Genomic DNA, 12,570 nt, shown 5'->3' on the forward strand with positions numbered 1-12,570 from the left:
CGTTCCAGAATCCCCCGTGACTCTTCTTCAGGGCCATCAGTGGGCTGTAAGTCCGCCTTCATCGCACATACTAAAAGAGCAATAGGCAGATGTTTTGATAAAGGAAAAGAAGGAGAGAGATATAAACTTTGGGTGTTCGATTTTTGTCAGATCGTTTTTAAAAATACATTTTATTTCAGCTGATGCTATGCTCAGCATTTGACTGAACTACAGGCGATTGAACAGATGTAGTTATGTAGAATATTCCTTACCTTGCAGCACCACGATTAGCCCAAGAAGTGCCAACTTTGACATCTAGAAAACCCAAGAAATCCCATGTAAGGACTTAATAGCAGATAAACTACACATGAAATAAATACAAAAACTTAACTTGATAATACTAATAAGGAAAAGTTGGATGATACATGCATGCGAATAATTACCTTTATGCTCTCTTGTACTGTATTGTGAGGAATGTAGTCTTTTCTGTATGGATTGATTATCTAACTAGTTGCAAGTAAATAAGGCTTTGAGACTCAAGTTCTTTCGTCCGTTTAACTAGTCGATTTCCTTTTTTTTTATCAAATAAGAGGGTTTTGATTGGGTTCTAACTGTGAGTGATTGGATGATTACGAGAACAGTGGCAGTGCCGAGATCAATTCACATTCTGCGAAATAGGTTACCTATTATTCTGAGTAATGACTGCTTCAGGTGACGCATTTATTCAGTGCTGCTAACTTCATTCAGTAAATGTATTGGAACAAAGTACATAGCGCACATCAAACTTTCATTCAAAATTCTTAGCTTTATTAATGTGTTTTGACATTCTTATTGAACAGACGGTGACAAGCCCCACACGGACAGACGGAAAGGCAGTGAACAATTTTACGAACCGACATAAGCTTGCTTTGGCAGAAATGCCCTGCGCAGGGCACGCGCGTCCGGGGAGTGAAGGTAAGCCAACCAACAGTCAACGGTTCCTTTATTGACAGTTGAAGTCAATGGACAAATATTTCAGTTGAGTTCATCTGCAGATTAAACGAACAAAGTCCGTGACAAATTAGGGCATGTCGACTTATCACTTCGTTTCTTCCTCTGTGTTTAATCAGAGCCTCGACAGCACGAAACTGCTTACGTCTTATCTAGTTATAATTCAACGATACAGTCCTAGAATCACCATGGAAACAATTAAATATTTGACATTTTCCCCGTTGCATTAGAGGAGGTGTCAGAACCCATTTGATGAATATGATGAACATTTGTGCAGCTTGTGTACAGTGATTTTGGCAAGGGACATTTATATTTATACCAACAGATAGTCTTATCCAAAGCAGCTGGCAAAGAGTGCAATGGTAGATTCAGACTAGACCTTTTAAATTTCATAAATTTAAATGTATCCATTCATTCATTTATTTATCTGAATGAAGAGGTTACTCTTAGTGTTATTTGAACCTGCATTTTAAAAAGGCAGCTACCCTAACAGGAGTGAGTTTAAATATTAAGTTATTTGGTCAAAATCAAAATGTACACGAGGACCTAGCATACTTCATGTAGCATACCACTGACCTACTAATAAATAAACACACCTTTTAATTCACAAATGCAATAACAGATGCTTTGGGGTGCTGAAATATCTGAGTGTCTGTTTAACTTTATTTACTGTCTGTTTGGACTTTGCTTCTAACTGGACAGACAGAGGGGATCAATGACTCAACATGTGAGTTAAATTCAAAGAAAACCAGTTGTACGGGTCAGTCTGTTTCGGTCAAACGAGAAAGCTGCTTTGCAGGACAGGACTGTAGCTGAGATTCCATCTTCGGCAGGAGCAAAAAGTGATTATTAACATAGTGTAAACAATGACTTTAGACAGTGTCCTTGTGAAATATATAAATATGTGGCCTGATGTTTTTTTTACCTGTTGACCTCAGTGCTGAAGAGAGTTTGATTCTGATATAATGTGTTTAGTTAGTGGTAGGTTCTTGTTACTCTCAAGTTTATCACAATTTTAAATTTTATAATGATTTATATTTTAAATTCTGTGTTTTCAAATGTCAACATCGCAGCGGATGCTCTCTCTCTTTCTCAATCTCTCTCTCTCTCTTTGTCTCACGCAGACACGGGCGCACACATGCGCGCACACATGTAAAACTGAAGTCTTTCAAAATGGCACAATTATTGGTAAAGACGAAAAGTAATCTACATGTTTGTCACTGAAATGCTTGAACTGAAGAAGAATAAGATGATGATGATGATGATGATGATGATGATGAAATTCCACATTCCACATTCCAACACTTTTTAACGGGGTGATTGTTTTTCTTTTTTATCTTTTTTGCATTTAAATGGTAGTTACCATGTTTCCAATTCAAATTTATTTCAACACTAACTCTGTAAACTACCTCTCTCTTTGAAGAATGTTGATTAGTGCACGTGCTACCAAATTACCTATGACAGAAGGAAAACGCGTAAAGGTTATAAAAGTAAGTCACAGACGAGTCTCAAATAAATTATTGTTTTTATTACCATTTCGTGCTCTGACAATTTCACAGTATTTGTGTCACAATTTCCAGGAATTATATTTCAGTTAGTCCTGACATGGCAGGCAATTGCATGTACAAATTTCATTAACTGTCTACAGACCAACACTGTAGCAGCGGTTGTAACAGTTGCTGCGTCCGCTGGTGCAACAAATTTCAGCAGCGTCATATTAACGATTACTGCGTCAGAATGATGCTGCGTTGGGTAAAATAAAGATTTGTCGATTGGTGTCGAAGCCGGGGATCTCTAAATTACTTGCTGAAGGTCTCCTCCATCTTCTGCTTCACCTTCTCAATCTGCTCTGTGAACCAGTCCCTACACAGGTGCAGAGAAGAAAATCAATAGGAGATAACGTCGCAGGAATAGAATATGACCATTAGGAGGAACTAGAACATCACTGTGTCTTGCTGATCGTATTGCGTCATGTTGTGTGTGTGCGCCCATAGTGACATAGCGTATGGATACCTGGTTTTTGTGGCGAACTCGCTCTGATGAAATTTCTCAAAGGCGTCCTTTGTTTTAGTAGCCAGGTCACCTGTAATCTCCTTCATTTGGTTTCCGAAGCTAGTGAAACGCTCCTCCAGTGTTGGCTCCTCCTCAGCCTCTGAAATACATCATTTAATGTATGATCAACACAGTACAACTCGGTTACATTTGTGGTCATTTGTGAGTGTGTGTTTGTGTCTGGTGGAGGAGATGGTGGTGGTGGTGGTGTTGGTGGGGGGGGGGGGGGGGGGGGGGGGGGGGTTCAGAGGTATCTTTAAGAAATAAAGGATAGAGGAAAAAAAAGAGATGTGACAGAATTTGTTTTTACCTGTGTTTGCGACCAACACCAGCATCAGTACTGCGATGGCAATGGGCAGTTTCATCTTTGCAGTGTACTCTGAAGGACACAGCACAAGTTTTATAGAAATGTCTTTTTTGTGATTTTACGATGCACTAAAACTACTTTGAATCGAAAGAAACTGTCTGGAGCGGTGGTAAGTGGCAGTGCAGAGCCCTCGTGTGTGAGTGCGTGCGTCAGCACCAGTAAACTTGGACAGCTCTGTTTACTTTAAATGTTCGCGTTAGAGAACTCTTATTTTGTTTACAGAATACCACCACAAAAGAAAATATGTTCTCCTTGATTCATGGCTAAACCTGCGTATTTATATATATATATATAAGCCCATTCACTAACTTCTTAAGGCATTCGAGACGAACGACAGACAAGACGGAAAAGTCTCATTAAAAACAACAGCAACCAAAAAACAGAAAAACAAACAAACAAACAAAAAAATTCAAAGTGTCATTTCATATTTTTGCATTTCAGAAGAGCCAACTTCACTGGAAAATAACCAACACTGAACAAATTGTGAAAAAGATGTTTTGCTTTATTTTAGTAGATTTGTAGTTCAGCAAACCAATTTCGCCTTTGGTTTTTCATGGTTTGACAGAGACGTCAAACGCTGACGACTAGATGTCGCCAAAATACCGCTGATTTGACTCTGTAACTCCACGGCTTTATTTATTTTTCTTTTTTATGGTTTTAATCTTACAATGTTTTTTCTTCGTGTCAGAGACAAATACGATCAATTAAAATAATAAATAACCCATTTTTTTTTCAATAAAGCTATGCCGCCGACGATTCAAAAATTTCCTCAAATTCAAATTTAAATGTAGCTAAAAATCCGAGAATGAATGCTGTCTAAAATATGATCAAAAGCAATTCCATACCTGTGTGCTCTTTCTGCAGAAAATGAAGTTGTCTGTGTAAAGACTGTGTGATGGTTTGGCTCTATATAGCCCTGAAAAACATGCTGACGTAACAGTTTACAACACCTCTGACCTATTGAGACCTCCTGCACTGCACTTGTTGATTCCCCGTCGCCCTTCAAGTTTCTCTTTGGTTGGACCTGCAGTCTCTGTTCCATCAAATTTCAAACCTCAGTTAAATGCGTTCATGGTTGTAATGATGCAGCATGATAATAATAATACTCATGATTCAACTATTTGCTGAAAATAGTAAGAATTATTTAAGCAGCTCACAGTATCAGTGACCTTTGAGACTGCTATCTCGGTCATATATGTGGAGCTTAGCTGTAACAGTCTGTGTAGTAGAACACGTACAGTGACAAAGTGAATAGTTTGAAGTCCACTTATTATCAGAATAACAAAGGGTAGATATTAGCTTGTGTGGTCATCACAAAATTTCCCCTCCTTATCGAGAAAAATCTCCTAAGACATGCAAATACACACGCACACACACAGCCACACACAAACACACACAAATAGAGAGAGAGAGGGAAAGAGAGAGAGAGAGAGAGAGAGAGAGAGAGAGAGAGAGAAATTAAACTGCTGCAGCCAAAGTTATGGTTGTTTGTGTCACATTGGTGATTTCATTGGGGATTGATGATTTCATTGAAACAAAAACCTGTCAAATTTGGATTTACTTTAAAACCACATTGGCCTTATGTCATTAATCAGCTAAGGCAGCTCTCTGATTTGCTCCATAAACTAGGTCTATCACTGCCTAAGATACCAAAGGCTGTTATCTGGTCACTGAGATGTCAGCGTCGGCTTGCAAGGCACACGCAGCAGCGTGTACTTATATAAAAGTTGAACTGGGTCAGCTGCACAGTGTCAGCACAGTACTATCTCTGTGTCTTATGGAGAGAATGGGTCGGGACAGTCAACTTGTATGGATCCAGTTCACTGTACTAAACTAAGTCAGTCAGATGACGAGAACACTGAGCTATATGCGTAAACGTGTGCTGTCCAGCTAAAAAGTAACGGTTCCGAGACCAAAAACACAGCTTGTCCTGTCTTCCATTTATGTATTTATTTATTTACTCATTCATTCATTTATTTGTTTACCTCTATAGCCGCTTCCAGGTAGTTCTCTTTGTAAAACAGTTATGTGAGCTCAAAATAAATCACACGCTAACTAGGCAGACATCTCTGGCGATGCTCTGATTTCCGATTTTGAGCTTTTGTTGTTTTTGCTTTTTTTTTTTTTTTTTTTTTCGTTTCTGAACTGAACTTCTGACTGTCTAGACGGAGCAGAAGAGGAAGTGGAAAAAAGTTTTTGGGTGAATGGTCGTTAACAATATGGAGTCATGCAGAGAGGCCATGAACTATGGTTACCTCTTAATGTAAATGAGAAAGGAGTTAACAGAGGGGAATGAACCAAGTTCTATTGAATTTGGGCTATGGGACATTCTTTACTAATGATTTGATGTCAAAGTCTCAGGAGGTGGCTGCAACTGTATGGGATGCATTAATCACAGATTCATTTTCTGTTACATTTGGCATTGTTTAGCGTTTGGCACTGAACTTTTGCCCCCTCCCATCCATCTCCAACTTTTTCCTCTATTTTGTTCTGTGGGTGAAGATTTAATCTTTGCTCTGCAAGTGTATGCATGCTTTAGAGTGTGTGTGTGTGTGTGCGCGCGTGTGTATTTTTGTCATGGTCTGCTTCTTTACAGAAGTATCTAATCTTTTATATCATCTTTTGGACATGAAGATACATGTTCCGTTTTGCTCTGAGTAAAAACATCATACTTGACTTAAAAAAAAACCAAATAGTTTGTATGGCAGAACTGGGAATTCCCAAGTATAACTTCCGTTAAAATTTCTATGATAAACACCTATTGTCTCTGTACTCAAATAATAAGTGTCAAATAATATATCTAATTTTCCTTCTATTTCTGTATATTTTCCCTAGATTTTTGCACCCAAAAATACATCGATGTCATCATCGTCATCAACAACAACAACAACAACAACAACAACATCTATGTCTAATGACCCAGTGCCAACCAAAGGGTGATTTGGATCTTCTGTCAAGTCTTGACCCATCTTAAAATTTCCTACTGTTTTAGCCAAGGGCAGGTTACCTCAGGCTATTTCGACCTCAGGCTTTTATTACGTCCACTTTCAGACTGTGTCTTTTGTAAAACCATCATGCAAAACATCATTTAATCGCACTGATTTGAACAGGTCTTTAATAAGAATGGGGAGCACAGCAAGCTCTTTGGCTTTCTGCCACGTCTGGAGGTTACTGCAGGGCAGTTTCCTTGAGAGATGTTTGCTTGTTTCTTTTTAGTGTGGGTAAAATGGAGGCATGCGGTCGATGCTTGAGTAACAGTGCCGGTTGACCAACAGAATCTTTGTGGTTTTCCTGTTTTTTCCATCTCCAAATCAGCAAACAGCTTAGACCTGCAGGAAACCAATCTTTTCTTCTTAAAAAAGGAGGGTGGGGGGGGGGGGGGTGGTTCAAAGATCTCTATTATCCGAGAAAAAACAACCTAATACTCTCTCTCCCTCTCTCTCTCTCCACTCATTACTGTAAAAACTCCACAGATGACACCTATATGTGAAACTGGCAGTTACAATCCATACTAGTAGCAATCAATCCATATGGGTAGTAATTAACTTATTAGTTTATGGATTTTTGTATGTATGTGCTTTCAACAGGCATTTCGGTCATTTTAAATGATGCTTCTTCATTTTAAGGACTACTTGAGATGTCACCCATATTTGTGTCTAATAGATTTGGTAGATTTGCACTGAATCTATTATGAGTGTAGTTTTGAATTATATATCAAGCACAGACTGTTGTTTGGGTATTTTATACTGTGTTATACAGAATAATCTTTATAATTATTCTGAAGTGACAAGGAACATCTCCTGGCAGCATGAAATCTGCATATCACCATGCATACAGCAGGTAAAACTCTGTGTGTGTGTGTGTGTGTGTGTGTGCACGTGCGTGCGTGTGTGTGTGTTTGTGTGTGTGTGTGTGTGTATGTTTTTGCAATGCTTTTATCTTAAATATTTACTAGAAATGTTGCTACATTCGTGTTTATTGAATGAGCATTTGTTTGCATTTGATGAAATCTTGTGTGCTTTCTTGTGTGCGTGCGTGCATGCGTGCGTGCGTGCCTGTGTGTGTGTGTGTGTGTGTGTGTGTGTGTGCGCGTGCGCGCGTGTGTGTGTGCATGCACCTATGCGTGAATGTGTGTGTGTACAAATACAAATATCTGTGAAGGGGACAGAGTTGAGAGTAAAATTTCCCAAAACAGGACCAGAGAACACAAACAGGGACACAGCATGTTCCCAACTTTGTCTGCAGGGAATCTGAACAATGGAATGCATATACAGCTCCCAACATGTCTGAATTAGGGAGGGAGAGAGGGAGAGAGAGAGAGGGAGAGAGGGAGAGAGGAACGAGGATAAAAGGCTCTGAACAGGGATCAAGAAGGTGCATGTACCAATTATCCATTCAGGCGAATGTAAAATATCTGAGAGGGTGAAAACTTCCGTGTGAGCGGGGATCGCTAATGCACAGTGCTGGTAAAAAAAACAAGAGGAGAAAAGGTCTGACAGAGTTTCATGCTGAGGAAATTGAGTGGTGGTGGTGCTGGTGCTGGTGGTTGGTTGGGGGGGGGGGTTCTAACTGTGGGATTGGGATTGGTTGGGGGCAAAATAACAGGATGAATGGTTCATTGTTGGTAAGGGTGAGGTGCTGTAAGTATGGAGGTGTTGGTAACTTGAACATTACAGCAGGTAGAAAAAGTAATGAGTGTCCTGAAAGATTAGTTCTCTGCCCATACAAGTCTGATTGTATAACCGCACGCACACACAGACACACACACACACACACTCACACACACATACACACACACACACAAAACCTTGAAAAGGTGGCGTGACAGTGGATTGCTGAAAGAAGGAGACGAAAGGTGAGGGGCGTCTGTGTAGGAAATGTCAGAGCACGATCCCCATTGGACATGAAGAGAAAAAATGATCACTTGGAGAATGAATAGAAAGGAAGCAAAAATGATGTCATTGTATAATGCTCAGTTAGCCATTTGGAAAAAAAAACAACAGCCATTTACTGTACTTGGAGTATGTAATGCTTGGGTTCTATGTGTTGTTTGAATAGTTTGAACAGTGTTTTTCCTGTTATGCCTAGTGATTGCATTTGATACAAACTTAAACTGGTCAAATGTCTGTAAATGCAAATAAAACATTTTATTATCCTTTTACTTCCACTTTACTTTGATGCATACAGTCAAAGGAAAAGAATGAGAAAATGTGATGCAGAGCCTGAATGTACTTCTTTTCTAGGCAAATAACATCTCACTAAGAGGGTCGAGTAAACACAAGAAACCTGTGCAGTGAGTTTGAACTGATATCACCCTCTCTCTCTCTCTCTCTCTCTCTCTCTCACATACACACACTATCCCTCTCTCTTTTTGGTACCTTAATCTTTTAGCACTTTAAGGTGACAGACATTACATGTCAGACAGGAGGATGGTGGATAATCTCTATCAACAAAACAGTTGGTTTGCTCTTATAAAAACATAATAATTTAAACACACACACACACACACACATGTATCTACTGTATGTATATATTGTTCTGCTGGATAAAAATAATTTTATGATCAAGTACACTTAAAATACATTCATATATGACTTTCAGGAAGCTTGTTTCATGTGTAACCAAATCCAGCCTGCTTAAAGGAGGTTAACTTCTTTTTAGGAACCATACTTTATGTATTTTTCATAAATTCAAGATTTCTGTATAGCCAGTTCGTTTTTGTTTATTGTTCGATATCGGTCACGCCACAAAATATTTAATTTAATCAGATAACAGAAACAAAACTACTGTGTCTAAAAGTCTTTATTGATCAGTTGAGTACTGTATACACTTTTGTGTAGATGACAGATCATCAGTGGGTTCAGCAGAGCAGCATGATGGGATATTTTGACATGGCTCTACTGTCATAGAGATACACACAGAATATGACCTTGTGGAGTGTTTCTAATCATAAACAACAGGGCATCTCCACTGTGGACAAACAAGGACACAGGTACACAGGTACAGATATTAGAAATTGCACACCCTAATGCAAACAGGTGTTCATATAACAATGCGCCAGGAGAATGTCATTAAAAATGAATCCATTTTGTGGGTCTATACTGAAATGAAGGACACCATCTGTACAGATTACCCTTTAAAAGTAGTAGGAAAGGATTTCAAAAAATGGTGCCAATTTGGCCCATGGTTGAAAAAAATGCCCTTCACAAAGGCCAAGAAACCTGAGGAGAATGTAAAAAGACTGATCTAGGACATCTAAAATCTTTGATTACTCATAACTCAACAGGTAGAATAGCAAAGCTGGGTTACAACAAGGTCCTACTGTGCAATAACGAAAGATGCGGGTTAATACTGAAAGAGTAAGACATAGTGGTTGGACAGCTAATTCTTTTTTCATCCAGTGCAGTTCTCACCTTCACACTCTCCTATTAACCTCCCCCACAACATGGAAACAGCATGACAGAACATCAGTAACACTAAACTTCCCTCCCTTTTCTGTCTTTCTCTCTCTCTCTCCTGCTGGAAAATGAAAGATAACGCCACGCGACAGGGTTTTTTTAGGCCTGGGCCGGGAGAGCAGCGGTGGCCTCCTTGATCTTCTCCATGACGGCCTGCAGCTGATCGCGGATCTTGTCGGTGTAGGGTGACACGAGCTCGGTCAGCTCCTCGATCTTGCCCTCCAGGGAGGTGCGCAGCTCCTCGGCCGTCTGCTCCAGCTGCTCCTTGAGGCCCCCGGCCTGGCTCTCCAGCTGGGTGCTCAGGCCCTGGGCCTGGCTCTTCAGCACCTCCACCAGACTGCCCAGCTTTTCGGAAGCGCCATCGCGCACCTGGCTCACGTAGGGCTCGAAACGGTCCTTCACAGCCTCGACGTTCTGGGAAGTGCGGGACTGCAGTTCACCTAAGTAGGTGCTGACGGTGCTGTGGGAACAGGGGATCAGATATGTGGATGAGACGTTAGGAAAGATCAGACCAAAGATCTGACTTTATTAGAAGTTTGTCCACGAAAGACTCCCCCTGCTCAGGTACTAGGGAAAACATTACGAAATAGTTCAGTCTTCATATGACCACTCTAAACCCCTTTGTAGTCCACAGACAACCAATAGCATCCACCCATAGCATCACCCATCACCTTTTGTCCACTTACTTGCGGATGGCGTCGGTGTCTTTGCCCAGACGCTTCCTCATCTTGTTGATGTAGGTGTTGACGCGGCCCCTGACGTCGTCGGCGTTCTGCTGCATCATGGTCGTGAGTTCCTGGGCGTATTGGGTGGAACGGTCCTTGGCATCGTTCATGTCATTCAGCAGCTTGTTGACCAGCAGGTCCATGTCCTGGCTGAACTGGCTGACAGCATCTTGGGTGTAGGGGGTCAGTCTGGTCTCAACATCATCTTTGTAGCGATTCAACTCATCCATGGTGTCAGAGATGAGGGTTCTGAAGCAAAGAAGAACAACGCATGGTCAGACATATGATAATACGAAAAAATGCACTTTTTTTTTCACTGATACAGTATTTTTGCAACATGATTGAATCGATCATTCATTGACTGTTAAGCATATATTGGAGTTTAAATAAAGTTTACAGAGAGGAATTAGAGGTGAAATCGAAGTTGTGGGGGGCAATTGTAATAAAAGGACAGAGAATAATCAAAGCCATCTCTGACATTAGGGAAAAGAATAACATAGGTGAGATAATAACGTACTGCCAAACTGTCTTTCTTTTGAAGTATTAATGGAGACATTGCTCTCTTTTTATTTAGAGATGAAGGAACAACATTAGCTTTTTTTTTTTTTTTTTGACTGACTACTGAGTTATCTTTGGTGCTTTGGCTATAAGAAAAGCACATTATGAGCAATTCTCATCATTATTTCTATTATGTCTGGACTAATGAGGTTTGATGACTCACTCCAGTTCTCTGCTGATTTGGGAGCTCTTCACATTCTCCACCAAACCCTCAGCATGGCTGCTGAGCTGAGAGACATACTGGGAGAAGCGATCCACCATCTCCTCCCATTTAAACACTGGGGCATCTTGAGGTACAGCTCGTGCATGGCAGCCTGTAGAGGGCACATGTGAATCACTTTAACATCACAAGACCATGGTGAGGTGCTGGAGGGGTTACCTTGATAATAAAACTGAAGTTTATTTTGAAGTACAGTTATAGCATAACTGTTTTTCCCCCACATATTTAATACACATATTTTAAGTGTTAGATATTATACAAGTACACAAACATTAAATTGGACCGCATCTGTGCATAATTGTGATTTGCATTACAATAGTACAGCACAGTACATGATTGATTTTACTGGAAAAGTAGCACATTGCATGACCTGGTGGTAGCATGTATTATATGGAAGAATGTCTTATTTCTTACCAGTAATGACTGCAAGAGCAAGAATTACTGCTACAGCTTTCATGTTGATTGGCAGACTAGTACACCTACAGAAATGATAGACAAAAATATGGTCAGTGGCCTACACTCAGCAAATGCATTTCATAAGCATCATAAAATGACTAAAAAAATAAAAAGACACTGACTGTGTCCCAAAAGTGGATTAACCAATTGTAAGACTTAAATCCTATATCTGTGACGGATGGCCAGACAAAAGAAATTGCGCCAAGAAAGCAGGATAAAGCATTCTAGACAACTGCAAAGCAACAACTTAAACAGTGAAAAAACGGAGCAGAAACATCAACGTAATAAACATGTGCATGCTGCAAAAGATCTACATTAAAAAAGATTATTGATGGATTGTAAAATCGCTCTCACAGAAATTTACATTGCTAAAATCGTAAACTAATACGAAACTATGCAAATCCCAAATTGTAGTTGAAATGATGATTAGCTTGTTCAAATTAAGATTGATGCAACCAAAATTTAAAAAACTGTTGTAAAATTGAGCAGTCACTAAACAACAACTCACAATTCAACATTCTAACGGACAAACGTGCAATAAATAGCGGACTACTTTCCTATCAGTTCATCCGACCACCCTTCACTCACCTGAGAAGTCCGAGTTTCTCCGTACCTTCGAAGCCGGGTATGAGGTCTTTTATACTGTTCCAGGACGACTCCTCTCTTGTGAAAATCACTGCTCACGTGACTTGTCTTTGTTCACACCTCGTTCATCATGCCACTGTGACTACCCCGCGTTTGAAATCCTGAACTGTTGCGTAACTT

At 40.0% G+C, this 12,570-nt stretch overlaps 2 protein-coding genes across 2 annotated transcripts; both read right to left on the reverse strand.

Moving 5' to 3' along the window:
- Nucleotides 1-2,477: 2,477 nt before the first annotated feature.
- On the reverse strand, nt 2,478-4,314 carry apoc1 (apolipoprotein C-I). The gene is made up of 4 exons (XM_030783785.1): nt 4,234-4,314; nt 3,332-3,400; nt 2,983-3,121; nt 2,478-2,832 (listed from the first exon to the last, which is right to left on the reverse strand). The coding sequence occupies exons 2-4, from the start codon at nt 3,384-3,386 to the stop codon at nt 2,769-2,771; spliced, it is 258 nt and encodes an 85-aa protein (XP_030639645.1). The 5' UTR covers nt 3,387-3,400; nt 4,234-4,314; the 3' UTR covers nt 2,478-2,768.
- A 4,858-nt stretch (nt 4,315-9,172) lies between these two features.
- Nucleotides 9,173-12,483, reverse strand: apoeb (apolipoprotein Eb). Its single transcript, XM_030783469.1, has 5 exons — nt 12,394-12,483; nt 11,764-11,828; nt 11,293-11,443; nt 10,533-10,820; nt 9,173-10,306 (listed from the first exon to the last, which is right to left on the reverse strand). Exons 2-5 carry the CDS (start codon nt 11,804-11,806, stop codon nt 9,946-9,948), a joined length of 843 nt encoding a protein of 280 aa, XP_030639329.1. The 5' UTR covers nt 11,807-11,828; nt 12,394-12,483; the 3' UTR covers nt 9,173-9,945.
- Between the last annotated feature and the right edge of the window lie 87 nt (nt 12,484-12,570).

This window comes from Chanos chanos, chromosome 9 (genome assembly GCF_902362185.1).
Source record: "Chanos chanos chromosome 9, fChaCha1.1, whole genome shotgun sequence".
In the NCBI taxonomy this organism is placed as follows: Eukaryota; Metazoa; Chordata; class Actinopteri; order Gonorynchiformes; family Chanidae; genus Chanos; species Chanos chanos.

Coding starts and splice junctions, on each gene's coding strand:
- apoc1 (XM_030783785.1), bottom strand. CDS start 3,386: ATGAAACTGCCCATTGCCATCGCAGTACTGATGCTGGTGTTGGTCGCA. Junction 3,122..3,331: donor GGTGTTGGTCGCAAACACAG/GTAAAAACAAAT, acceptor GATGTATTTCAG/AGGCTGAGGAGGAGCCAACA. Junction 2,833..2,982: donor GAGTTCGCCACAAAAACCAG/GTATCCATACGC, acceptor GCACCTGTGTAG/GGACTGGTTCACAGAGCAGA.
- apoeb (XM_030783469.1), bottom strand. CDS start 11,806: ATGAAAGCTGTAGCAGTAATTCTTGCTCTTGCAGTCATTACTG. Junction 10,821..11,292: donor CAAATCAGCAGAGAACTGGA/GTGAGTCATCAA, acceptor TCTTTGCTTCAG/AACCCTCATCTCTGACACCA. Junction 10,307..10,532: donor GACACCGACGCCATCCGCAA/GTAAGTGGACAA, acceptor CTGTTCCCACAG/CACCGTCAGCACCTACTTAG.